The 23,010-nt window shown below is 49.8% G+C and overlaps 1 protein-coding gene, 1 non-coding gene and 1 pseudogene across 3 annotated transcripts; 2 read left to right on the forward strand and 1 right to left on the reverse strand.

Annotated features, from left to right (window-relative positions):
• Window positions 1-3,704: 3,704 nt before the first annotated feature.
• Window positions 3,705-11,324, forward strand: LOC129514762 (melanoma-associated antigen D4). 2 transcript variants are annotated; one of them, XM_055333473.1, is made up of 13 exons: window positions 3,705-3,802; window positions 4,770-4,980; window positions 5,270-6,106; window positions 6,468-6,671; window positions 6,779-6,842; window positions 7,089-7,168; window positions 7,546-7,637; window positions 8,353-8,432; window positions 8,515-8,557; window positions 8,969-9,031; window positions 9,994-10,108; window positions 10,464-10,894; window positions 11,087-11,324. In XM_055333473.1, the coding sequence occupies exons 2-13, from the start codon at window positions 4,771-4,773 to the stop codon at window positions 11,094-11,096; spliced, it is 2,229 nt and encodes a 742-aa protein (XP_055189448.1). In that variant the 5' UTR covers window positions 3,705-3,802; window position 4,770; the 3' UTR covers window positions 11,097-11,324. The 2 variants fall into 2 exon arrangements, with proteins under 2 accessions (XP_055189448.1, XP_055189447.1); XM_055333472.1 differs by having other exon boundaries at window positions 3,708-3,802; window positions 4,740-4,980.
• LOC129514764 (small nucleolar RNA SNORA11) lies at window positions 9,621-9,752 on the forward strand. Its single transcript, XR_008665499.1, has one exon. It is a non-coding gene; the product is annotated as a small nucleolar RNA SNORA11 (small nucleolar RNA).
• Window positions 11,325-14,973: 3,649 nt separating the features above from the next.
• LOC129514757 (60S ribosomal protein L26-like) lies at window positions 14,974-19,562 on the reverse strand (annotated as a pseudogene).
• Between the last annotated feature and the right edge of the window lie 3,448 nt (window positions 19,563-23,010).

Genomic DNA, 23,010 nt, shown 5'->3' on the forward strand with positions numbered 1-23,010 from the left:
TGCACATGCTCTCTCTGTCTAAATAAGTAAGTAAGTAAGTAAGTAAGTAAGTAAGTAAGTAAGTAAATAAATAAAGCGAGCATTTCATGATACCATTTATCTCCTGTGTAGGCTTATTAGTCATAATACTTTGGACAGATACCTTAGGGGTTATATTTGACACTTTTTTAACCTGCCACAGTCTACCTTCAAGTAGTATGGTACTACCTCACATGTAGAATTAGAATCTTACAACGGTATATTTATATTCCCCCAAGTCCCTGTGCTGTTGGTGTCCAAGAAATTAATAACTCCACATAATTTATATTCCACAATGCATTGGTATGAATTTACGATTACACTCTCAATTGATTCATAAGGAATGTTTAAAATAATAAATATTCTATTACTCTCATCATATTTAGCATCTCCAGTATTGATTATCCATTTGTGTCAAACATATTTACCTTTACTGTACTTTTCTTGTGCCCAAAAGGCACCCTTTAATATTTAGTGTAGTGCATATCTAATGATGATGAATTATTTCAACTCTGGTTAAGTATGAAAAATTTTTTAATTTAATTTCACTTTTAAAAGATACCCATTGAATGTAAAATTCTGAGTTGACAGTTCTTAATTACTTCACTATTATAAAGATGGTGTGCCACTTTCTTATAACTTGCATTGTTTCTGATAAGAAGTTCCCCGTAATCCTCACTTTTGGTCCTGAATGATTCTATATTTTTTTGGTCTCCCACTTCCTTAGGAGTGAGGGGGAGCAGATTGGAAGAATGTCATGAATACACACCATGCGATATCTGTGCATTGCCACTTCGGTAGATCTTAGATGCATGCATAGCAAAATAAACACATCTTTTTTAAAAAATCAGTGAAAAAAATTCAGATTTAAGAAACATGTTATACCATCATGCCCATAGCCATGATGGATTAACACGAACCCAACTTACTCTCCCACCTAAGTATCTATAAACCACACCCCCCCCCAAAAAAAAAAAAACCTATAAAGCTTTACCTCATGGTACCACAGGCACCACGGGACAGTGATCCCCGAGAGAAGGGAGAGGCAACTAACATGGTGAGCCCTCAGATTGCCCGATTCCCCCAACTTCTTGCCTGGATAGAGTTTACAGGGCACAGCATGGGAAGACTGAACACAAACAGAGCCCACTGGAGAACCTGAATGAAGGAGACAGAGTTGTGAATTCCGAGAGGCCAACGTGCCTAGAATCTGCTGGAAGTAAGGGAGGGGAGAGCCACACAGAGAGGTAGTTCTGGAGAGCTGCAGAGGTTTCCCATCAGGGTGCAGTGTATTAGCAAGGAGCAGGGGGTGGTAGCTGACTTCCATCTCCCAGAGTGAGTAGTAGTGTGGATAATGATGCCACTTACTGAGATGATGAAGGTGGGAGTTTTAAAAGCAAGAGAGATGGGGAGTGTGGGTGTGTGGGAAGGGGTAGGTTTACCAAGTGACTGGTTCTAGACAGACTCACTATGAAGAGCCCTCGAGACATCCAAATGGAGATGTCGTGTGGGAGAATGAATATATAGATTTGGGTCTCAAAGGTGAAGTTCAAACTGGGGCTGTAGATTTTGTAGTTATTGGTATATGAGCATAAACAGTTATATAGCATAGAGAGAGGGGCTGATATAAAAACAAATGTAATAAAAGCTCACATCATAGGGGGAAAAAGTTGTAGCTATGTACTGTGATGGATGTTAACTAGACTTATTGTGGTGATCCTCTTGCAATACATAAAAATACTGAATCACTATGGTGTACACCTGAAACTAACATAAGGTTATATGTCAATTATATCTCACTTTTAAAAAGGAGAGAGGAAGGAAGGAAGGAAGGAAGGAAGGAAGGAAGAAAGAAAGAAAGGAAGGAAGGAAGGAAGAAAGAAAGAAAGAAAATTTAAATAATAAAGCAAACAAAAGGAATAAAAGAGTCCTCCATGGTTTTTGTAAAAAGAACAGATTCAGTCTGAGATGGGAACATAGTATTTTCTATTAGCACTGAGCAGTTTGTCGAGGCTTTCATTTCTAGGGTCTGGTCACCTCCCACAGAAACGTGTTACACAGGAAGGGCTGAAGACAGCGGAGGTTGCTATGCAACAGCTGAGGAAAGCCATCCAACCAGCCAGAACTGATATTGGTCACTGGAGAGTAAAAGCCGTGGTCCTAGCAATAGCTTCCATTCATGTACAGGAGTTCCGGAGAGGCTCACACACACACACACACACACACACACAAACAAATATAAAAGTCCACCATGGTTTTTGTAAAAAGCACAGGATCGATTTGAGTTGCAAACCTAGCGTTTTCTGCCTCCAAAGCAGTCTCTCCAGCCATTCTGGAAGCCTAGCAGTATGTGTTGGGTTGGGTAAGACCCCAGGAAGTGCTTCCTGCGCTTCCCATTTTGCACATCGAGAAAGCGGGCTCAGAGACCTCCAGTGACCTGAGCAGGCTCACACCGCTAGTAGCAGACTGGCTCAGCACTTCATGCCTGGAATTCTGAAGACCAGCCTAGCTTCTTTCCACAAGACCACAGCTGCCCCAGGCCCCTGCCCTGGAAGGAACCCCGGGCAAACATTTACTCTGAATCAGGGCTTGCCATGGCTCAGACACACAAGTGCCTGATTGTCCTGGCCGCCCCAGCGGGCACCAGGAAGGCCTCGGGGGCAGCGCGTTTGTGCCACTCACAGCAAAGAGGCCTGACCGTTGGGGCAGGGAGCGGACCCCAAGGAGCAATTCCCACACCTGGAGGAACCCACGTACATTAGGCGAAGGGTGGAGCCTGGGGAATCTCTCTCTACCCATGTCCCTACCCATGCAGAGCTTGAGCTTGAGTCTTGGAGAGCACAAGCTTCACTTGTTTGGGACAGGTGTTGGCAGGCAGGAGAGGTGTGTGTGTTGGGGGGGGTGGGGGGGTGGAACTGTCGCTCAAACTGGAGAGGGGAGCGTGCCTCAGTCCCCAGGCCAGCACTGCTGGGACGTGGGGTTTGGAGTCAGGAAGACTCAGGCACACATACTGCATTTTCTATTTACTGGCTCTGTGGCCTTGTCAATTCACGCGGTGTGTCCGCACTTCAGCTTTCTGATCAGTAAAATGGGGATGTTGACATCTACCACCTCCCAGGGCTGCTAAGAGAGAAGACCAGCCCCAGCAAAGATAGGGCTCTGATGCCCAAGCTGCATAAAGAGTGGCTGGAGAAGCAGATGTTCCCAGTGTGTCTGGGGGCCATAGAGGTGGAGAGTGCTGGGGAACACAAAGGCAACTGGCATCTTCTGGCCATTTCCATTCGCCTTGTTAGAGTTAGAGACCCAGCTAGAGACCTTTGCGTTTGTGACCTAGGGGTCATGCTAGGGAAGCCAGGCATAGTGTATTCCACACCACACTGGAGGAGTTTAGCGGGAACGGGAAGGGCGGGGACCAGAAGCATCGTGCAAAGGTGCGGGGATTGAGGGTAGATGATTGGGTGGTCGAAGCGCACCACAGGCTGCGAGTGCGCGCGCCTCTGGTAAGAGGAGGGGTGGGGGGTATCTGGCGGGAGGGAGAAAAAGTCCCCCACCGCGCCCACCCACTCGCGGAATCGCATGCGCACTGGGAACCTGGTGGAGAGGGCTTTTGTTGGGAAAGCGGGCGGGCTGGAGGGGTCCGCGCATGCGCCGGCTTCCCAGCCGCGGGGGGTGCGCGGAGAAAAGGGGCGGGGTGGTGGGAGCTGCTGTGCTGGCAGCAGTAGGCGAGGGCGCGGCTGCGGGGTTCCTGGTGCTGAGGACGGACGCCATTGGAACCCCAGGGAAGGTAAGGATCCAGCCTCAGACCGCACCGGGAGAGGGCGAGTGGCACCCGGCACGCTGCGCCCTCCCCGCCCCCACACCCGGATCCGAACAAAGCCCAGGCACTCAGAACCGAGCCCTGTTAGACCCACGGTCTAGGTACGACCCCACCCCCTCGCCGTGCCGTCTCCCGCCAGGATCTCTGCCAGGAGACGCAGAGCCCTGCGTACACCGGAGCCCACCATCCGAACCCCTTTAGCAGATCCGTGTGCTCCGTGCTGAGCTTCCTTAGAGCGGAGGCCCTACCCCCACCCCAACCACTCCTAGATCACTCCCAACCAGCTGACCCGCATTGCCCCCTTCCTGGAGTTGCAGTCCTGGGGTTTGAGACCTCCAGCGTTCCAATTCATGCCTCACTTACTCCGAGCCCCTACGCCCCCACACACACACCCCTAGAGCTGCTGTATGAGCCCAACCCAGACCTGAATCAGCTGAATGCCCCCACCGGGACCTAGCCAGAGGGTCTCTGGATTCAATTTCCCATAGCTTTCCGGGGTCCCTGTTGTCTGAGCCCTCTCATGTCATCTGCTCCCCCTTCATCACTAAATCAAAACCCTTTGTTTCTCCCTCTCTCGATGCACATCCCCTTTGGGACTCTTCAGACCCAAGCCCGCCAGTCCACCCCCTATTCAAAGCTAGCCGCTGGGATGGGGAGCTTGCCCATCCTAAACTCCCCTTTAGGTGCGAGGTCTCCTCCGACCACCTCTGTCCCTCTCTTAGGGCTCTACCTCTGACACTATCTAACCCAACAGAACCCCCACACCCCCACCCCCTCCCTGGCCCCTCCCTCTGCCTTGTACTGCCTAGTAACCTAATGATTGCCGCCCCCCACCTCCTGAGAGATCCCACCTCCCGCTGTGTCCCGCCCTCTCCCCCTGAAGAGGCCTCACCCTCCCTCCCAGGCTGAGCTCTCTTCTCCTTGGGACCCCCAGCATGGCTGAGGGAAGCTACCGCACGGAATCGGAAACCTACAACGTTGAAGACATGGATGAGGGCAGTGATGAAGTGGGGGAGGAAGAGATGGTTGAAGGAAACGACTATGAAGAATTCGGTGCTTTTGGAGGCTACGGCACCCTCACCAGCTTTGACATCCGTATCCTCAGAGCCTTTGGGAGCTTGGGTCCAGGCCTTCGCATCTTATCGGTGAGACCCCTTGTGGGCCACCTGCTGGCCCTGGGCCCTTTCCCCTGTGAAGCTGCTGGAGAGGGGGCTGCTGTGGATGAAAGGGAGGGTTGCGTGGGGAAGGACTGCCCAGCTTCCCCAGCCTTCCCTCTCCTGCTCAGAGAAAGGGGGTTTCGGAAGTCTGGGGCGGGGCGGGGGGGGTGGCGGGGGGAGCTGGCTGCAGCGGGGAGGTTGGCCAGCACAGGGAAGCATGATGTGCAGCACATGTAGAGCTGTCTGCCCTCCCCTCCCTTTCTCTCTGGCCTTGCAGAATGAGCCCTGGGAACTGGAAAACCCTATGCTGGCTAGGACTCTGATGGAGGCATTTCAGCTGGATCCAGAAACACTTGCCAATGAGGCTGCTGCCCGTGCTGCCAACGTAGCCCGCGCAGCTGCCTCCAACCGTGCTGCTAGGGCCGCTGCTGCTGCGGCCCGTGCCACCTACAATCAGGTGGTTGCTAACCACCCGGTGACCACAGACCAGGCTTCAGGGGAAGATCCTCGGCCCATGACATATGGGGCCCAGGGTCAGGCAGCCACCCCTGAGACAATCCGTGCTGCTCCACACATCTCCCAGATGCTAGTCAACAGTGAGATGGCCGCCCCAGGAGCTCCGGCAACGTCCACACAGCCCCAGACAGCCTCCCAGGCCCGGGAGGCTGCAAACGAGGGCCCTAGTAGCGCCTGTGCTTTCTCTCAGGCTCCATGTGCTAGTGAGATGGATGCCACTCGGCCCAAGACAGCCTTCCTGGGTCAGAACGATATCTTTGATTTTACCCAGCCAGCAGGTGTCAGTGGCATGGCCTTCCCACGCCCCAAGAGACCTGCCCCAGCCCAAGAGGCCGCCACAGAGGGCCCCAGTGCTGCCTCCTCCGGGGTGCCCCAGGCAGCACCTGCCAGGGAGGGGGCGGCCACCCGGCCCAAGACGACCAAGTCTGGAAAGGCTGTTGCCAAGACTCGGTGGGTGGAGCCCCAGAATGTTGTGGCAGCAGCTGCTGCCAAGGCCAAGATGGCCACAACGAGCATCCCTGAGCCCGAGGGCGCAGCTGCCACTGCTCAGCACAGTGCTGAGCCCTGGGTCAGGATGGGAGGCAAGAGGACCAAGAAGGTGAGACCTCCCTGCTATCTCCAACCCTCCTTTCTCTGTTCAGCCCTCTTCTCTGGCCCCTCCCCTCCCCTCAGCCCTCCCCTCCCCTCCCCACCCTCCTCCCTTTCTCTCAGCTCTTGCATGTTTGTCCAACATGAGTTTGCTAGCATGCTCAGACTCCACCGAGTCTCTGCCCTCAGGCGTGGAGGAAGAAGAGGTTGGCTCAGTGCCGGGCACGTAGTAAGCACTCAGCACATGTCATCCACTGTTTGTACTACTCTTATTTCCAAGTACGTGCTCTGGTTGAGATGTGTGCTGGGCACTCTTGCACGGTGAGCCTGCTAGCCCTGGGTCTCTCCTCTCTCTGACACTCTGACTATAGTCCAAGCACCTGGATGACGAATATGAGAGCAGCGAGGAGGAGAGAGAGCCTCCTGCGGTCCCACCAACCTGGAGAGCATCACAGCCCCCATTGACGGTGCGGGCTCAGGTGGCTCCCCGGCCCTCGATGGCCCTGAGGTCCCAGGTGCCCTCAAGACACGTGCTGTGCTTGCCACCCCGCAACGTGACCCTTCTGCAAGAGAGGGTAAGAAACCTGCTTTTCTCCCATCTCCCTCCTCTCCTCTCCTGTGGGCCAGTTCCTGGAGGTCACCCATGCCTTGCTCTCCCCGTGTGCTCCTCTTCCTCCTCCAGGCAAATAAGTTGGTGAAATATCTGATGATTAAGGACTATAAGAAGATCCCCATCAAGCGCTCAGGTGGGCAGCCCGGGCCCCCTCCCCAAGCTCTGCACACCCCCCACAATCCCCATCTCTACCCTATGGGGCCTGGCATCAGATGTCTCCACCCGGCAGGCCCAGCTGATCCCTCCATGTGCACAGTACGGGGTGGAGGGGGGAGTGGGGTTCCCGACGGTGCTCCCCTCAGCAGGGTTGACCGAGGGTTGCTGCAGCTTTTTGGCCCCTGCTCAGCCCAGGTGCTCTCTCCACCCCACTCCCCCGCAGACATGATGAAGGATGTCATCCGAGAATATGATGAACATTTCCCTGAGATCATCGAACGAGCAACATACACTCTGGAAAAGGTGAGCGAGGGGCAGAGGCAGCTCACTGTGGTACAAGAGCTGCAGGGAAGCCTTGCACCCTGCAGCCCCCTGAGGTCCACTTTCAGTACACCTCCTCTGGCGGGCTCTCCTAGCTTCTCCCGCATGATCCCTTCTTCGAGGCTTCCCCTCCCTCATGCTGTCTGTTCTCTGAGCCTCCCTGGTCTCCTGAAGTGGGTCCCACTGCTTTGGCCAGTGCCGGAGCTCCCACAGGGCAGTTCTCTGCAGCCTCTCTCCTTGAGCCTTCCGAATAACTTCGGGGTGCCTGTGGAGGGAAAGTTCTAGCGGGGAACTCAAGGACTGCCTGCAGGACAGGCAGCATGGGTTTCTGATCCCATGTTGTCTTCTCCCCCACATAGAAGTTTGGGATCCACCTGAAGGAAATTGACAAGGAGGAACACCTGTATATTCTCGTGTGCACCCGGGATTCCTCAGCTCGCCTCCTGGGAAAGTAAGAAAGGGCAGGAGGGTTGTGGCCTTCCTCACTGTGGCCTCCCCCTCCCCTTCCTCTCAGAGCAGCTGGAAAAGGGGCCTTTGGTGCCTGGCACAGCTCCGGCTCCCAGCCCCGCAGTCCGTGGTACCCAGTGATTAGGGGATGAAAGGGGAAGTGGCCTGGGCTGAAGCCTTGCTCCATGCTCTCGATGCTCTCGGGGCTTCCCCTCCCCACGCCCATAACCCCACCCCCCACACCACCTCCAAACCCCGTCTTCTGGGGGAAAAAAGTGGGCTCCTTGTTGCCTGCCTCTTCCTGCTATGTGCCTGGCCTGGGCTTGGCAGTGGTGGTCCTGGAGGAAGGAAGCTTCCTGTCCAGTGTAACTCCCGATGCTCAAGGGGCAGGGAAGGTCTGGATGTGCCCCCGAACACGAACACGCTACTGCTGCTGCTGCTGCTGCTGCTGCTGCTGCCGCCACTGCCAAGTGGTTGCTCCCTGCCTGACCCCCTCCTGGATGGAACTCTGTGAGGGGGCATTCACATCCGCATTTGAGGCATGAAGCGATTCAGTCTCAGACAGAGGAATGAATGGTCTGGATTAGAGAGCAACTCGTGCGTAGTGTGCGAAGAACCACCCCGTAGCCCAGGCCTGTGGGCAAAGCTAGTTGGGTGAGCCAGCCCTAGTCTCTTGGGCAAATGGCTGCTGGACAGGATCCCTCTTTCTACCCCTCTAGGACCAAGGACACTCCTAGGCTGAGCCTCCTCTTGGTGATCCTGGGAGTCATTTTCATGAATGGCAACCGTGCCAGCGAGGGTGAGTGGCTGGACCCGCAGCCAGGGGGTTGCCCAGTCTCAGCCTGGTGTGCTGAATTCTTGTGTCTCTTCTCCTCTCGCAGCCGTCCTCTGGGAGGCACTACGCAAGATGGGACTGCGCCCTGGGTATGATTGGGCTCTCGGCTCCCGCTCCTCAGTACTGTCCTTGGGCACTGGTGGCCCCGGGATTGTAAATAGCCGGGTGGCCTCGTGCAGGAGGGTGGATGTCCTGGACTGGGTTGAGCGCTGAGGGTGCATGGTGAAATGGCCCTGGACTCTCAAGCCCCTCTCTGCTCCGTGTCCCCCCTCTGTCCCCAGATGAGATCTCAGAGAACCCATCAGAATTGAGGGTTCAAATCCTACCCTTGCCGAGGGCATCCCTGACATGGGGCCATGTGGCCCCTGCTGCCACCCCAGACCTCCATGGGGATGCCCCACAGGCTGGGACGCTCTCCATCCCGCTAGGGAGCACACCTGCCCACATCCGGGCACTGCCATTGTGTGTAGTTATGGATTCCTTCCTTTCCTGGCCCTCAGGGTGAGGCACCCATTCCTTGGAGATCTGAAGAAGCTCATTACAGAGGACTTTGTGAAGCAGAAGTAAGTATTGGCCAAGTTAACTCTGTCTCACACTCGCGCATTCCTCCTGGGCTGATCAGGCTGAGCGAGCCACTCCCCATGCCGGATCTTAGCACAGAGGGATAGGCGTCTCTTCTGTGAGGGTGGGTGGGGTGTGTGAGTAGACTTCCAGCGCAGCCTTGGAGAGAGGGAGTAGAAGTCGACAGAGACTCCAGTGCAGGGTGTGTTAGAGCCACCATGCCATTTGGCCCCTGTCCCTCTAGGCTGTAGGAGAATGTCTCCTGCTTTACATCCCAGGAACCTGGGGCTCAGAGAGTTGGAAGCCTGAGCGTGGCCCCAGCTGGTGAGGGGCCCATTGGGTCCTGGAGCCCAGCCCGCCTACTTTTCTGGTCAGGGCCCACCTGGTCCTTGGTCCTTGGAGAACACGTGTGTACTCATGCAGGTGCACTACACATGCCCGGGTGCACACAGACATGCGAATGTGTGCGCACACAAACAGACACGGAGTTGGGGGGTGTGCGGGGAGTATGCTGGGTTTCTCCCCTTTACAGTCCTCTCCTATGGTGGATCGTCCTGGGGTTCTGCCAGGCCATCGGCGGGACCCTGCCGTGGAGTGTGCTCAGAGCAGGGGACCCGAAGAAATGGCTCCTCTGTTTACGACACACCCAATGGGAATCTGGGTTCATTGTGACAAGGGGCCAGAAACTGGTGGCCTTACTACAAACAGAGACACCCTACACGTGTTCCACTCCGTACTTCCCGTGGCGTCTGGGCAGGACTGGCGCCACGTGGAGGCCTCGGTCCTGGAGGCAGAAACCCTGGGAGTGAGCATGGGTGTGAGGCATGGGCTGGAGGGCCAGGACAGTCCTCCTGCAGGAGCTGAGCTGCAGTATCGGGGCTGGGAAGGGACGACCCGGGAGCCCTGGGCACAACAGCAGGTCTGCTTGGCTGGAGGCAAACGTTTATCTTCCTCTCGCACTGAGGTACCTGGAATACAAGAAGGTCCCCAATAGCAGCCCACCCGAGTATGAATTCCTCTGGGGTCTGCGAGCCCGTCACGAGACCAGCAAGATGAGGGTGCTGAGATTCATCGCCCAGGTAACTGCCTCTGTTTGGGGCCAGGCGGTGGGGTGTGGGTTTGGTCTGTGCCATACCTCCTCTGTTTCTTGGTCATGGCCCCCTTCCTTAGGCTGTCTGTCCAGTGAGGATACTGACGCATTCCTAAGTAGGTGTCTTCCCCAAGTTCACAGAGGTAGTAAGTGGGAGGCATGGGGTGAGGTCCTGGGGCTGGCGGGGAGTCCTTAGGAGAGCCGGATCCCAGTGGTCTTTCCTTTCGTCGGGACCATGCACAAGGCACTGGGGGTGGGAGCTGGTGGTGGCAGTGTATGGCAGGAAGCAGGTGCCCCGTGAACGTGGGGTCGCTGTTTGCATGGTCTCTGTTGCTCTACCGCAGAATCAGAACCGAGACCCCCGGGAATGGAAGGCTCATTTCTTGGAGGCCGTGGATGATGCTTTCAAGACGATGGACGTGGATATGGCTGAGGAACATGCCAGGGCCCAGATGAGAGCCCAGATGAACATCGGCGATGAAGCCCTGATTGGACGGTGGAGCTGGGATGACATACAGGTGGAGCTCCTGACCTGGGATGAGGATGGAGATTTTGGCGACGCCTGGGCCAGGATCCCCTTTGCATTCTGGGCCAGATACCATCAGTACATCCTGAATAGCAACCGTGCCAACCGGAGAGCCACTTGGAGAGCCGGCGTCAGCAGTGGCACCAATGGCGGGGCCAGCACCAGCATTCTGGATGGGCCCAGCACCAGCTCCACCATCCGGACCAGAAATGCCGCCAGAACGAGTGCCAACTTCTTCTCCTGGATCCAGTAAGATTTTCAGTCCATAAACAAAACCCCGAAGCAAGGGATGGGAAGGGGCTGTGAGGAGTCCAGTCGGGGGAAGGCCTGGGTGCAGTGGGGGAGCAAAGAGTGTGAAAGACCCTTGTTTCGTTCTTCGTACCCCTCCCCCACTGCCGTGTGTTTATACTTCTGCACCTGCTCCTGTGACTTCCTTTACAGGCAACGCTGACGCTGCCGAACCGCAACCGTCCCTCACCAAGCCAGAGTGCCTCCTCGGATCCCTCCTTAACAAGGCACTCTAGGCAGCTTCGACCTGCCCATCTCAGATGGCATGCAAGATGAAGCTCTCTTTGCCCTTCCTGCTTTCATCATGTGCTTTCCTTGTGCGCTTCCGTGGTGCGCCTTTGTCGTGTTTTCATGTTTTTGGTATCAGTGTTACATTAAAGTTGCAAAGTTACTTGGGGCGTTTCCTCCTTCCCTTGTGCAATGGACCTGGGGACATGGCTATCTGGGGGGCACGTGGTTGAGGGCTCTGAGGTAGATACTACCCGCCTCTGCCTGGAAGGCAGCAGGTGTGGGTAGGGTGCTGGGAAGATGTGGAGGTGCCAGCTGGGTGTCCAGACCATGAGTTTTGAGAGGCTCCAGTCCCCACGGTGGCGTGACTTCCTACAAGGTACAACCTCACTTGGGCGCCAACGGTGGCAGGGGGAGGGGGGTTGGCAGGAAGAGGGGTGGAATGAAAGGCTGTGGGTTGGTGCCACTATTCCTCCCACCAAGGTACAGGGTCCGCAGACATCCACCAAGACCCTTCCACCCCATCTTTGGAGGTGCCATCTTGGAACCCTTCCCTCATCATCCACACAACTTCAGCACCTCATCCCTCCTTCAGGTGGAGTCTTCAGGACAATGAGATAGGCCTCGGGGACATTTTCACCCCTCCAGCAGGTTGAGGGAGGAGCCATAATTGCCCACAGAGTAGGTTTAATGAAAACAGACCTCAACAACCTGTGACCGGACCCGAGGCCTGTTTGTGGGCTCCAGAGCTCTCCTTTGCTGGGAACCAGTGAAGGCCAAGGCTGGGCCTAAGTTCTGGTGTCTTCCAGGGCTTGGGGTGATCCCTGTAGGAGCGGGGTTGGGACTGCGATTCCTGCAAGGGACGACAGTAAGAGCAGAGATGCCTGGAAAGGGCTCAGTGGCACGCAGTAACAGTGTCCAGAGCTCTCTCAGGTCCCTCAGTGATGCCCACAGTTGAAGGACGAGGCCCCAGGTTAAGAAGAAGAGGATCGTGTGAGGGCCCCTGCACACCATTGCCTCTTTTCCCCCAAGAAGAGGTTCCCTCCTCTCACCCAGTCTTGGCTCCTGACCCAGATCCAGGCACATACTTTCACAGGCCCAGTGGAGAATGAAAACCGTGGGACCCCTTGCTTGGAAATCATTAAGAATCCCAAGAGAGTGATGGTAACGCATTGAAATACGTGTGCAAGCCCTCGGAGCAAGGGTCCCATGGGGCTGCATAGGTCACACCCTCAGGACGCTAGCTGTATAAGGTTTCCTCCCCCTGAAGTCAGGCTTCAGCTGGGTTTCTGCCTAGCCGACCACTGCTGTGGTGTCTGCCTGCCTGGCTGCTGGGTCCCTGCTTGGCCACGTGGACACTGTGATTCCGACAGAAATCGAGTCCCCTTCACTTTAGCTTTCCTGATGCATGGTCTGGGATGAGAGAGGGATGAACGATGCCTGGCATCCGAGTCCTGGGGTGATGAATGATCCAAGATTTTTCTGGCACGCTCACCCTGGGAACCTCCCAGGACCCTGTTGTGCAAACAGCAGGCACATGCCTTTTCATGGATGAGGGTGCAGACACTCACCCAAAGCCACAGGTGTGAGCGTGAGCACTGTGTGCAGAGGACACCTGAGGTACAGCATCTCATCTGGCAAGGAGGAGAAAGCAGCTCTCAGAAACAGGGTGCTGGTGAGGGTGCCACCTCCCCAGGCCTGTGGGCTTATAACACTCCCCTCTTCCATCTTCCTTTCCCCTGGCTGGCCCCTCTCATGGGGTGGGCGGGATGGGGGCAAGGGGCTTCCCTGGAGCTGCACTCTGCATGGGACAGTTGCGAGCAGGGTGGGCGGGGAGGAAGAACACAGTGGGGTGGCCTCTGGAAGAGGGAGGAAGGAACACCCAGGGGAATGCTGACAGATTGACTCTCAGGCTGGTCACCTGAGAGGCAGCCTACCTGCTTACTCACAGGGCAAACGTGCCACCAAGGCAAGTCTCCCTCCTGGGACCCCAACCCAAGATCCTCCAAGGCTAAATGTGTGCTCTGTCCACTGTAGCTGGCTGCCACCACCTTGGAGGGGCTCACAGCGTCATGGGAGCCACACTTCTATCTCTCACCACTCTCCAACAGCAGCCACTCTCACCCATCCAGGCTGTGCTTAGTACTTCCCATCTCCCTTCACTGGGCCAGGACCCCACCCCTCATGGCTTCCCTGTCCCCATGGTTCATCCTGGGCTTTTAAGGCCCCCACCACCCTCCCAGCCGCCTCCTCCTCTTTGTCATCATCACTGTCAGGCCCTGGAGCCCAGTGCTTGGGTGCAAGATCTCATTCCATCCTCCCTGGTACTCTGCAGGGGTGACTGTTCCCACGGCAGACATGACAAAATGGACTCTGAGAAGGGGAGTGACTTGCCTGAGGCCTCTGACCTAGCTCTGCCACCACCTGGTTGAGTGACCTTGGCTCAGCCTTTTCTCTCTGGCCTTCAGAGTTCCCACCTCTCACAGCACAGGACTGGGCTAGATGTACTCTTAGGGTGCCCCAGCTCTGAGGTCCTGTGGATCTGCTTTTCCCTGTCACATCACCTCTCTGAGCCTCAAGTGTTTCCTCACTGAGTAATAAGGGTAAAAGCATGTACCCAGCACTGCCTGGCCCAGCTCCCATGGGGGCTGGGAGCAGCTGGTATGGCCTGTGCATGAAAGCGGGTAGGAAGTGGGTAAAGCAGTGGGAGAATGACAGGTGCATGTGCCCCCTTGTCAATCTCCACATGTCTGAGATGGAGGTCCTCTGGAAAGCACCTGAGACTAACACCCCTCCCTGTCCCCCTGAGCCCTGTGACCTCAGGCAAGTCACTCCACCTCTCAGAGCCTAGTCTCCATTTTCTGATCTGCGCAGCCAGGGTTACTTACAGTGCTTGCCTCACCGTCTCCAAGATGGTACCGAGCAGTAGAGATTGGAAGGTATCGGAAATCTACTAGCACCAGAAACCTCAGCCCAAACTCAACCATCTTGTCCAGTGAGGAGACGGAAGGCCAGACAGAGGAAATGACTTGTCCGATGTCAAGTTGCCAAGTTCCCCGGGGTTCAATTTTGGATGACTCCATACTGCAAGTGTGCTTTATTTGGAAACTACCATCATAGAAATTATACAAATCTGAAGGACATCGTACACTTCCAACATGACTTTGAACGCTGCTCACACACCCTCACGGTTTCCCGAGGTGCCAGCACTTCAGCTTCCATGTCAGAAAAGGGCTCTCACACCTGAAGGTGACACAACAGTTCCTTGCCAGGCTTCCCGCCTTAGTCTGTGGCTCAACCAATGCAGGCAATTTTCTTTGGAAATAGTTGACGTATCTATGCGTTACAAAGCTCAAGAAATGAAAGCAGTGTACATACCAATCACCACATGAAGGAAGAAAATTACAGAGACTGTGGGGTTACAGTTTAGGAGGGTGTGGAACAAAGCAGCTCCCCTACCCTGTCCATGGAAGTCTCGATTTGTACCTGGCCTTTGAAAAACATTAGGCAATTACAGCATGGTGCTACCTCATGAGCCTCAGGGGAAGAGATATCAGAGACAAGGTCTAGGTGAACGTGGGCCTCCTGACATAGAGAGGGAAGAAATGGAAAGATGTAGTTCTACTACCACTAGCCCATCGCTATTAGCCAGGAATCTGAGATCCCTGAGAGCTGGAGAATCACGTGCCTTGTGGAAGAATAGCAGCTGCATGTGATGCTTTAGCCTGTTTCTGAAGCTGCCTATGAAACTTTGGGGTCCCAGCAACTGGAATGGAGACACAGTGGAGCACCTCTACAATCAGGCCACCATCTCAAATCTCCTCCTCTTGCTTTTTTTCCCCCTTGACCTGAAAAAAAGGGCACAAGGCACAGGGTCAGAATGCAGTGAGGGCAAGGGTAAGTTAAGAGAAAAAAAATCAATGCAGAAGGCCGTTTCCCAGGAGATGGAGTCCAACCATTGTAGTTTCAAATTCTTGTTCTGAAGCACACTTTGTTCATCTGTGTGGTGGCGGGGGTGGGTGGGAGGGGAGGCTGGCCAGAGCCTTCTGCATGGTGCCCACGAGTACAACCTTTGAATGATGATAAGGCCCTGAATGTTTTCATTATCACAGGTCTCTGTTTTGCCTTTTAGCAACTTGAGGCACTCCAAATTGACCTAACAATGGGGTTCTCTTTATCAGCTTTATTGAGGTTTAATTTACAAACAAAATAATGCCCATTGAAGTGTCCAGTTCCATGGACACTGACAAATGCTTCCATCCATGTCACTCCCACTCCAATCAAGGAAGAGAACATTTTCACCACTTAATCGTGTTCCCTTGCACCCCTTCCCAGTGAATCCCTAGCATCCACATCCAGCCTTCGGCCACCAGTGACCTTCTTTCTATATCACCATAGATTAGCATTCTCTTTCCTAGTGTCTGTTATACACATAAACGTGCAGTATGTAATCTTTCGTGCCCGCCTTCTTTTGCTCTGCTTGAATGCTTTGGCTATTCATCCGTGCGGTGACACCATGAATCAGTAGATTAAATCAAAATGGTGGGGCACCTCGGCGGCTCAGTCGGTTAAGCAACCACTTAGCCTTTGTCTTCAGCCCAGGTCATGATCTCAGGGTCTTGGAATGGAGCCTGGTTTTGGGCTCCCCATTCAGCGGGAAACCCACTTCTCCCTCTCCCTCTGCCCCTCCCCACGGCTCATCCTCTCTCTAGCTCTCTATCTCAAGCCAATAAATAAAACTTTTAAAAATCAATCAATCACTCAATCAAAATGGCCCCTATTCACAGACAACCTGATTGTCTGTGTTAAAGTCATACAGACATACAAAAATATCCTAGGACTAATAAGCTAATCAATCTAGAGTGCAGGATACAAGATCAAAACACAAAAATCGACCATATTTCTATACACTAGCGAAGAAGAGTTGGAAAATGAAACCTACCACTCAAAAAAGAAAGTCAATTCTTAGATGCGAATCTAACAAATGATGCAGGGTATTTATGTGCTAAAAACAGCAAAACACTGGGGAAAAAAAAAAGAAATAAAGGAATATCCAAATAAATAGAAGAACATGCCATGGTCACAGATTAGAATATTCAACATGATAAAGATGTCAATTCTGAAATTTATGTCTGGACTTACTATAATTTCAATCAATATCCTGGCAGCAGGATGTGTTGTAGATATAGACAAGCGTATCCTAAAGTTTATACGGAAAGAAAAAACAAACACACGAGCAAAAGGAATAGGCAAAACAAGTATGGGGGAAAAATAAATGTGGAGGAATCACATTACCTAAGTACAGAAGGTTTCAACAAATGTGTGGAAAAACCTGAATGTCCATCGAAAAGAAAAAGAATCTCACATCTTATAACTCAGGAAAAATAAATCTTAGATATAAATCAAGACTATAAAACTGCAAAACATTTAGAAGGAAACAATAAAATCTTTGACCTGCATTTGAGAAACATGTTCTATGTAAAACACCACCCACTTTCCCGCCACCTTGTTTTTTATCTGCAAAAAACGCTGTTGAGGGTTTGAGCAGAAAAATCTCAGGCTGGGAGAATGGATTTACAATTACCTAAACAACAGAGAGCTTGTATCCAGGGTGTATGAGGAGCTGTCAAAACTCAACAGCAAGAAAATAATGGAGAACATACTTGAACAGATACCTCAACCAAAAGGATATATAGGTGGCAATTGAGTACATGAGCGGATGATCACACTCACTGGCTCTCAGGCAATGCAAATTAAAATGATGGTGAGAAACCAGTATTCCTATATTAAAATTGCTGAAATTGCCACAAAAAAAAAACACAAGCAAGGAAACCACAAACACGTGACAATATCAAATGGTGTTGAGGATGGGCAGCAACTGGATTCACCACGTTACTGGAGGGAACGTAAGGCAACACAACCACTCTGAAAAACAATTTTATTGCTTTTTATGAAGTTAAACATATACTCAGCCATATGGCCCTAGCAATCGCACTCTCAAGTATTTCTCCCGGAGAAGTTTCAACTGGATTTCATACAAAAACCTGTAAATGAATGTTTGTAGCAGCTCTGTTCCTAATCACTCAAAACTTGAAACAACCCAAGTATCCTGCCAACAAAGTGTATTCTTTCCATACAATTAAATACTATTCAATGGCCAAAAGGAATGAAGCATTGATATAGTCAACAACTTGGATAAAACTCAAAAGCATTCTGCTTAGTGGTAGAAGCCAGTCTCAGAAGGTCACATTTTAAATGATTCCATTTCTATGGCTTTCCTGCTGTGACAAAACTATCATAAAAGAGAGCAAGTCAGTGGTCCCATAGTGAGGTGTAGAGAGAGTATGTGACTACAAAGGGATAGCACCAGGGACTTCAGGGGGGCTATGGAAGCATTCTGAACACATATGGTGATGGTGGCTACAAGAATCCATACATGTGTTCAAATCCCTAGAACCAGATGTCCAAACGAAGTCCATGTCATGATTTTTAAAATACAATTAAAGAAAGAATGGCAAAATAGTTCTTTTTGACCAAAAAATCATTAGAATTGAACAGCAGTGTACTCCACTATAGAAAATATTGACTACATTCTTTTAGGGTTAAAGAAAACCACCCCAAACGTCAACCCAGATAAACCTGAATGAATGAATGAATGAATGAATGAATGGCTATATAAATGGTAAATACAGCGAGGGTTAATTATTTTACCTTTCAAAACCTTTCTTTAAAAGTTAACTGAATGTTGGGAAGCCTGAGTGGCTCAGTCAGTGAAGCGTCCAGCTCTGGATTTTGGCTCAGGTCATTATCTCAGGCTCCTGAGACTGAGCCCTGCATCAGGCTACATGCTCAGCAGGGAGTCTGCTTAACATTCTCTCTCTCCCTCTCCTTCTCAGCCTTCCCCTTTTCCTGTGTGCCCGTTCTCTCTCTCTCTCTCTCTCTCTCTCTCTCTCTCTCTCTCTCCCCCTCTCCCTCACTCTCTCAAATCAATAAATAAATCTTTTTTAAAAAGTTAACTCTGTTTACAACACCAATAACAATGCATTGTGGGGGACACAATGTATGTATAAATAAAGTCTATGGAAATAAAAGCAAACAGATGGGAATGTAGAAATAAAAGCATACTTTGTACATGAAGAAAAATTTTATCGTTAAAGGTAAAATGCCCAATTTTTTTATTGGAGTTCAATTTGCCAACATATAGCATAACACCCAGTGCTCATCCTATCAAGTGCCCCCCTCAGTGCCCGTCACCCAGTCACTCCCACCCCCCACCCACCTCCCTTTCCACCACCCCTTGTTCGTTTCCCAGAATTAGGAGTCTCTCATGTTCTGTCTCCCTTTCTGATATTTCCCACTCATTTTTCTCCTTTCCCCTTTATTCCCTTTCACTATTTTTTATATTCCCCAAATGAATGAGACCATATAATGTTTGTCCTTCTCCGATTGACTTATGAAATGCCTAATTTTAACTATGTATAATATAATCCCTACAGGAACCACTTGAATGTAAAACAAAAGGAGTAAGTATTAAACCAATATTGAAATATTGTAGATTGAAACTGGGATACAGAAGAATATTTCAAACTAAGAAAAGAGAATGAAAAATACTTCAGTAATACATAAACTGGTGAGGGAATTGGGTTAAAGAAAGAATGAAAAGAAAAATAAAGGAAAGAAGGAAATAAAAGAAGGAAGGAAGCAAATAAGCAAGCTTGAAAGAAAAGAAATAGAATAGTAGAAAATAGAAATAGAAAAGTAGAATAATGCTACTCAAAAAAGATGATGACTTTAAAGCCAATCATGTCTATAATTAAGCTAATTGTACATGTTCTAAACTTTCCCAGTGAAAGGCAGAGATTGCTAGGCAGGAGAGCTGCAAGACACAATATGCCACTGAATGGAAACTCACTTTGGTGTTTTTTCATTATAACAGTTTTTTTTATTTAAAGACTTATATAAGAATACTTTATTCCTGTCTCTTATCAATGTTTCTCCCTTATATTTTCCCCTTTCCTCTCCTACTTGGCGAGATTTGGCTTTACCTTCAAGGATCATTTTGTAGTTTCTGTCTACTTGTAGTCTAGTGGTAGCCACCTGGCTAGGGTGAATGCCCACATGGACAGTTGTGCCATTTGCCTTCTCACACTGTACTCATTCAATGTAGATGACATATTTCTTCCTGTGAACCTGGACTACTTTGAAATTTTCTGGCCTTTGCAGTGTCCTGGCACAACCTGTACCTCATCAGCCTTTCAGGTGGGCATAGATTAAAGGTTGTACTTCTGTCTCAGCTCTTTAGGAAGAGGGGAAGACATAACCTTCCTGCGAATGTGGGAAGGTGCACTGCAATGTCTTTCATGGTTTTGCTCTGGTCAGAAGTCACAGAGGGATTGAACATCACGTTGGTTGCTGGCGCTTCAGTGATGGCTGCAGAAGGGAAGTGTGAAACTCACTTTAAGATGGAGACAGAGATCGGTTAAATGTAAAAGAATTGAAAAAGAGATACCATGTCAACATAAATTGTAAGAAAACAAGTTATGATAATGGCTAAGTTAAATGTTAGGACCAGGAGTATTACCGATGATACACAGGGACATTTAATAATGATAAAAGCATCAATAATTCAGGAAAGCATAACAATCCTCAGGTACACTGGAAAACAGAACTTTAAATGGCATAAAGTGAAAACTGATAAAACTGAAAAGACACATAGACCAATATATTTAATAGTTGGAAATTTCAGAACTTCTCTTAGATTTTGATATAGCAAATACATAGAAGGTCCAGAAGTATGAAGAAGACTTTAACAACACTACCAGCTAAATCAACTCAATTATAGAACATCCCACCCACTAGAGTGGAATATGCGTTTTCTTTTTTTAATTTATTTTTTAATTTAGTTTAATTTAATTTTTTTTTGCATTTCCTTTTTTAAAAAAGATTCTATTAATTTACTCACGAGACACACACACACACACACACAGAGAGAGAGAGAGAGAGAGAGAGAGAGAGTCCGAGACACAGGCAGAGGGAGAAGCAGGCTCCATGAGGGAGCCTGACGTGGGACTCGATCCCGGGCTTCCAGGATCACACCCTGGGCTGAAGGCGGCGCTAAACCGCTGAGCCACCCGGGCTGCCCGACGCATTTTCTTGACAAGCAATGAAATGTGCAACAAGCACGAGTCTATCATGGGTTATAAAATAATCCTCTATCAATGAAGAAGGACTGAAATCCATGTAAAGGATGTTCTCTGGGCACAGTGGAGTTAAACAAGCAATCTATAGCAAGAAGATTTCAAGAGAATCCGCAAAACATTGAAATTAACCAACGGACTTCAAAATAACACAGGGCCAGAGTCAGGCACTGGGGAAATTTGAAAGTCCTTTGAACTGAAGAGAATTGTATCACATCCTGTAGACTCTTGTATGATTCAGCGAAAGCACCACGTAGAGAGAAAATTGTAGCTTTACGTGTTTATATTAGGAAAGAAGAAAGGTTTAACATCAATAAAATACGAAGCTAAGATGCAACAAAAAGGTGTAAAAAAATGAACTGAGAGGAAGTAGAAAGAAGGAAGCAAAAAGATATCAGAAGCTGACGTTCGGGAACCCTGGGTGGCTCAGCGGATGGACGCCTGCCTTTGGCCCAGGGTCCGATCCTGGAGTCTCCGGATCGAATCCCGCATCAGGCTCCCGGCATGGAGCCTGCTTCTCCCTCTGCCTGTGTCTCTGCCTCTCTCTCTCTCTCTCTCTCTCTCTCTCTCTCTCTCTCTCTCTCATAAATAAACAAATCTTTAAAAAAAAAAGAAGCTGACGTTCATGTGTGGAACTTAAGAAACAAAAAGATGAACATAAAGGAAAGGAAGGAAAATAAGATAAAAAACAGAGAGGTGGGCAAACCATAAGACACTCTCATCTCAACTCTAGGAAACAAACTGAGGGTTGTTGGAGGGGAGGTCGGTGTGGGGATGGGGTAACTGGATGATGGGCCTTAAGGAGGGCACGTAATGTGATGAGCACTGGGTGTTATACCCATCTCATGAATTATTGAACACTACATCTGAAACCGATGATGTACTAAAGGTTGACTAATTGAATTTATATTTAAAAATGCCTTTTCTGGAGAAAAAATGAGTGGGGAATATCAGAAAGGGAGACAGAACATGAAAGACTCCTAATTCTGGGAAACGAACTAGGGGTGGTGGAAGGGGAGGTGGGCGGGGGTGGAGGTGACTGGGTGATGGGCACTGAGGGGGGCACTTGATGGGATGAGCACTGGGTGTTATTCTTTATGTTGGCAAATTGAATACCAATAAAAAATAAATTTATAAAAAAATAAAAATAAAAAAATAAAAAAGTTTCTTACAAAAAAAATTAAAATGCCTTTTCTGGTTTATATAAGTATCACATTGCAGCTATCATAAATTACCACATACTTCAGTGGCTTGAAACAACACAGGTGTGTTATCTTAGGGCTCTGGAGGTCAGAAGTGTAAAATGGGTCTTGCAAGGCCAAAATCAATGTGTCTACGGAGGAGTTATGTTCATCTGAGGCCCCTAGGGGAGAATCGGTTCCTTGCCCTTTCTATGCTCTAGAGGCCATCTTAATAGATTACAAATCTATTAATCCGATTATGTTTGAAAGGACTTACATTTTGAGAGAAACCTCATTTGGCCATAAAGAATGTCTTCCATATATTGGGGTTTCAATTTACTAACATTTGTTAAAATTTTTCGTGTCTATGTTCTTGAGGGATATTGATCTGCAGTTATATTTCCTTGTAATGCCTCTGGTTTTGGCACAAGGACACTTCTAGCTTTCACAGGATGAACTGAGAAGTATTCCATCTTCATTTTTTCTGACAGAATTCTGTAAAAGTGGCGCTATTTCTTCCTGAAATAGTTTGTAGAACACACATCAGCGGGGCCAGTGGTGCCTGGAGCTTCCTTTGTGAGAAGGTTTTTAGTCACAGATTCTATTTCTTTAAGGGATACAAGTATATTTAAGCATTCTGTATTTCCTTGTATGGACTTGGATAGATTGCATCTTTGAGAGAATTTGTCCATTTTATCTACGTTGGCAATTTTTCGGTAATGAAATTATTCATACTTTCCCTCATTGTTACTTTTGCGGTTCTGCACTCTAAAGTCATGTCCCCTCCACTATTCCTGATACAGGTCATTAGCGTCTTAACTAATTTTTCTTGATTAGTCTATATAGAGTTGTATTGATTGTATTAATTATTTGATTAAGCAGCTGTTGGGGTACACCTGGATGGCTCAGCGGTTGAGCATCTGTCTTCGGCTCAGGGCTTGATCCCGGGGTCTGGGGATCCAGTCCCACATCAGGCTCTCTGCAGGGAGCCTGCTTCTCCCTCTGCCTATGTCTCTGCCTCTCTGTCTCATGAATACATAAATAAATCTTAAAAAAAAAAACAGCCATTGGTTTCGTTCCATTTTCCTCTGTGGTTTGTCTTCTATTTCATTGATATCCTTTTTTGAGAAAATGTTTTATTTAAATTTAGTTAACCTATAGTATATTATTAGGTTCAGGGGTAGCATTTAGTGACTCATCAGTTGCATATAACACCCAGTGCTCCTTACATCAAGTATCCTCCATACGGTGTATCAGAAAGGAACAAACTACCAACAACATACACAATGCTTGGGAATATCAGAAGCATTACATGGAAGACTGGAAACACTATTCTGCATGCTGTCTGTTTCATTTGGCATATAATTCTTGAGAAGTTAAAACTCAAACGAGACAAGGGAGCTAGGTGGTTGCCCAGGGCTGGAGGTGGAGCAAGGAGAATGACTTGAAAGGCACAGGAGAGCCCGTTGGA

Source organism: Nyctereutes procyonoides, unplaced genomic scaffold (genome assembly GCF_905146905.1).
Source record: "Nyctereutes procyonoides isolate TBG_1078 unplaced genomic scaffold, NYPRO_anot_genome, whole genome shotgun sequence".
Taxonomy (NCBI): Eukaryota; Metazoa; Chordata; class Mammalia; order Carnivora; family Canidae; genus Nyctereutes; species Nyctereutes procyonoides.

Excerpts from the sequence above, each read along its gene's own strand:
- LOC129514762 (XM_055333473.1), top strand. The coding sequence starts at position 4,771 with ATGGCTGAGGGAAGCTACCGCACGGAATCGGAAACCTACAACGTTGAA. Across the intron at positions 6,107-6,467 it reads GAGGCAAGAGGACCAAGAAG|TCCAAGCACCTGGATGACGA; the intron begins GTGAGACCTCCC and ends CTCTGACTATAG. Across the intron at positions 8,558-8,968 it reads AAGATGGGACTGCGCCCTGG|GGTGAGGCACCCATTCCTTG; the intron begins GTATGATTGGGC and ends CCTGGCCCTCAG.